Here is a 3,338-nt window from a genome sequence, read left to right as displayed (position 1 = left end):
AGCAGGGGCGAGATCAAGGCGGCGTACCAGCGTCTTGCAAGGGAGGTGCACCCGGACGCAGCCGATGAAGGCGGCGACGAGGGGTTCATCCGGCTGCATGCGGCCTACGCCACGCTCGCTGACCCGAGGAGCGCGTGCGCTACGACCATGACGTGGCCGGCCGCGCGGCGGCGATGATGATGGGGCAGGCTGGGGCGGTGGGGCAAGTGTTCTGGCGGAGGACGTGGGAGACGGACCGGTGTTGGTAGGATGGCCGAACACATGCATGCTCTGCTTTCCCCTTCCCCATGCCGGCGGCCGTTTTGTTCAGCAACTATGCTACACGTACAAACAATTTACAGGTTTTTACAAGGTGGGTTAGTCTTGATTGGCCAATAGGTGAGCGGGACGGTCCATCCCCTGAAAATTAGGGAGGGGGGAGGGGGAGGGGAAGAGAGGTTTGTGATTGTTTGTTAAATGAAAAAAGCATGTAAATCTTTGTATGTCTAGCATCTTTGTTTGTTCAGACACGGCGCGGCTTCGAGGTCTTGGTCGCAGGAGCAAGAACCACGTCGGCTGCCGTGCGCCATTTGATCTGTCTTGGACGGCCAAGATCGGGTGACGCGTGTGAACTGCGGCACGGCAGGAGACGGTTTTAGAAGATCTCCTGTACGTTCGATCATTAGCAAGATGCAAAATATGTACTACTAGATCACTTAGTGTACTGTAAATTAACGGCCTAAAAGCCCATGGGATATGTATTATGTATAGCTCTTTGGGTTTGAGGAGGAATCACCAAGTACAACAATCATATTGCCACATCAGTACTTTGATAACATGACAAGAATAACGTGATCATGTGACAAAGCTATGGACGGGGCTTGGCTGCTCCGCAGGCAATGCTCCCATCCGTGCTCCGCTGCGTCCATTCTCCATCCAACGACCAGGGTAAATCTTTTTCCCATGTATTTTTTCAAAGAAAAAAAAAACACCAACTGCCCCGTGCTTTCTTAAGTCTTTGGATGGGTTTGTAGGGCTGGACCAAAAGTTCGTAGCTCGCGAGCTCAATGAGCACTCGATAGTTCGGCTCGTTAAGTTCGTAGCTTGCTTCTTAACAAGCGAGCTAATGGGTTTCATGATTAGCTCGTTAAGCTCGTTAGTAACAATACAACATATATTTTCATCTTACGTAACAATTTTTTTATAGCACCTCTGCCATCTATTCAATCTGATCGACATATGAGGCAACAAACTACTGCATTTTTTGTAGTCACCATATTTTATCTTGAAAACCACACCTACATATTCATCCTATATATCGTAACACATTATAATATGTTAACGAGCACTCGCGAGCGATCACGAGCTTAACGAGATTCAAATGAGCCGAGCCGAGCAGGTTTTTTTGCTCGTTAATTTTAATGAGCTTAACGAGCCAAGCCTTAACGAGCATGAGCTGTTCGTTAATCGACCGCTAGCCGGCGCTGGAGCAAATGCGGTCGCAACGATAGAGCCCGAGGACACAGGTCTACCACAAGAATGCCGCTGCCGTCACGCCATCCTTATTTAAAGAGACTGGTTTCCAAATTCCTCCTCAACCATAGAACCGATCATCTTGTCGGGGAAGGATCGAAAAAATCTTTATTCAACGCCGCCGTCCAGATGGTCCTTATATCTCGACCGTACCTACTTCTGGTGATGCATGTTCACCGGTGTATTCTGCCATGTGTTTGTGTGACTAAACATATTTTGGTTGGAATAGTCGGCTGGCCCACGCTTCTGCCGGTGTATGGTTGTATTTGTACAGCTCTACCAAAACAGATGACCCTTTATTGCATACTGGACAGGCGTGATGAAATGCAGGTCACAGAACTAGTAAGAAGACTGACGAAAGACGATGATGTTGGAAAACAAACAAAGTGACGGCACGCGATTGCAACCTTGAAACAAAACCATTGGCCACATCTTCACACGTCGGTCGACCTCAAGGAGCTCCACCGAGCCACCTACTTGGCGGCCGCGGCATCAGCAGCAGCCCAGCGAGCCCGCAGCAGCCCGGCGAACTCCATCATGCTGCTCATCGGCGGCTTCACCGTCTTGGCCGCCTCCGTCTCCAGGAACCTCTCGGCCCACGCGGCGAAGCGCGGGGTCCTGCCCTCGTCGATGACCCTCACGCCGAACATCTCCCTCAGCGCGTCCAACCAGAAGAGCTGGCACCCGAGCGCGAGGTCGAAGTACCCGATGGAGTCGCCACCGGAGGAGGAGAAGGCCTCCTCCATGGGCGCGAGCACCGCGAGCGTGGCGGCGAGCTTTTGCGCTCTCTCCTCCTCCGTGGCCGCGCGCAGGATGGCTAGCCACGCAGGGAACAGCTTGTCGTCGACGTAGGCGGCCCAGAAGCGAGCGACGGCACGGTCGTAGGGGCCGGCGGGGAGGAGCGAGGGGGTGCCCGCCCCCGCCCAGACCTCGTCGACGTACTGCACGATGGCGACCGACTCGCAGATGGGCTTGCCGCGGTGGATGAGCACCGGGACCTTCTTGTGCACCGGGTTGGACGCGAGGAGGAGGTCGCTCTTGTTGACCAGGTCCTGCTCCAGGTACTCGTAGCTCACGCCCTTGACGTGCAGCGCCATGCGTACGCGGAGCGTGAACGGGCTCACCGACCCGCCCAGTAGCTGCAGATCTCCTTGGCCAGCCATTGTTTTCTTCCTCCTCTTCGACCACTTGCTGTTTGCCAATGGTAGACTACTGTCCTGTGTATGTGTTCTTCCTAACTCGATCTGAGAGTGTTGCCATGATCTTGTTGTTTATATAGCACAAATTGAGCTGGGCAGTTGTTGAAGGAGCATTAAGCTACGCCCGGCTGCTACAGCAATGGAAATAAGTACATGCTAGTGGGTCTATGTGACGCAGCATGCACTCAGATTAGTTAACTGCGGAAGAGACGGTCCATGCATGGTTGGTGTACGCGAGCATCCCATGATTTCTGTTCATCGTACTCTACTCTTTCCTTGGATTGTTTTCATTTTGTCCAGCCTACTCTTTCATCGGATTTGAGGAGAGAAATCGCTTTCTAATTTAATACGGGCAGGAAGCCGGCATTTGTTCCGAACAGATCGATTTAAATGCCCTAATTTGGTGCCACTCCCGGTACCTACTCCTGCACGCGCGCTAATCCTCTTTATGGGACGGAACGCTGACTAGCATGGCATCACGTGTGTTCTTTCGTTGTCTACGTAGCGATGAGACTCCGTCGTCCACGGCTGCGGGCAGCATCGCCGTAGCCTCCCCCTTGCTCCTCCTCCTCCTCCTCCTCCTTTTTTTTTGAGAAAACTTCCGATCATTCATTCATTATCAAGGTA

At 52.7% G+C, this 3,338-nt stretch overlaps 1 protein-coding gene across 1 annotated transcript; it reads right to left on the bottom strand.

Moving 5' to 3' along the window:
• Window positions 1-1,813: 1,813 nt before the first annotated feature.
• Window positions 1,814-2,675, bottom strand: LOC119334722 (probable glutathione S-transferase GSTU6). The gene has a single exon (XM_037607262.1). It carries the CDS (start codon window positions 2,673-2,675, stop codon window positions 1,986-1,988), a length of 690 nt encoding a protein of 229 aa, XP_037463159.1. The 3' UTR covers window positions 1,814-1,985.
• Window positions 2,676-3,338: the final 663 nt, after the last annotated feature.

Source organism: Triticum dicoccoides, chromosome 7A (genome assembly GCF_002162155.2).
Source record: "Triticum dicoccoides isolate Atlit2015 ecotype Zavitan chromosome 7A, WEW_v2.0, whole genome shotgun sequence".
Lineage (NCBI taxonomy): Eukaryota > Viridiplantae > Streptophyta > Magnoliopsida > Poales > Poaceae > Triticum > Triticum dicoccoides.
This window is presented reverse-complemented; position numbering and strand designations above follow the sequence as displayed.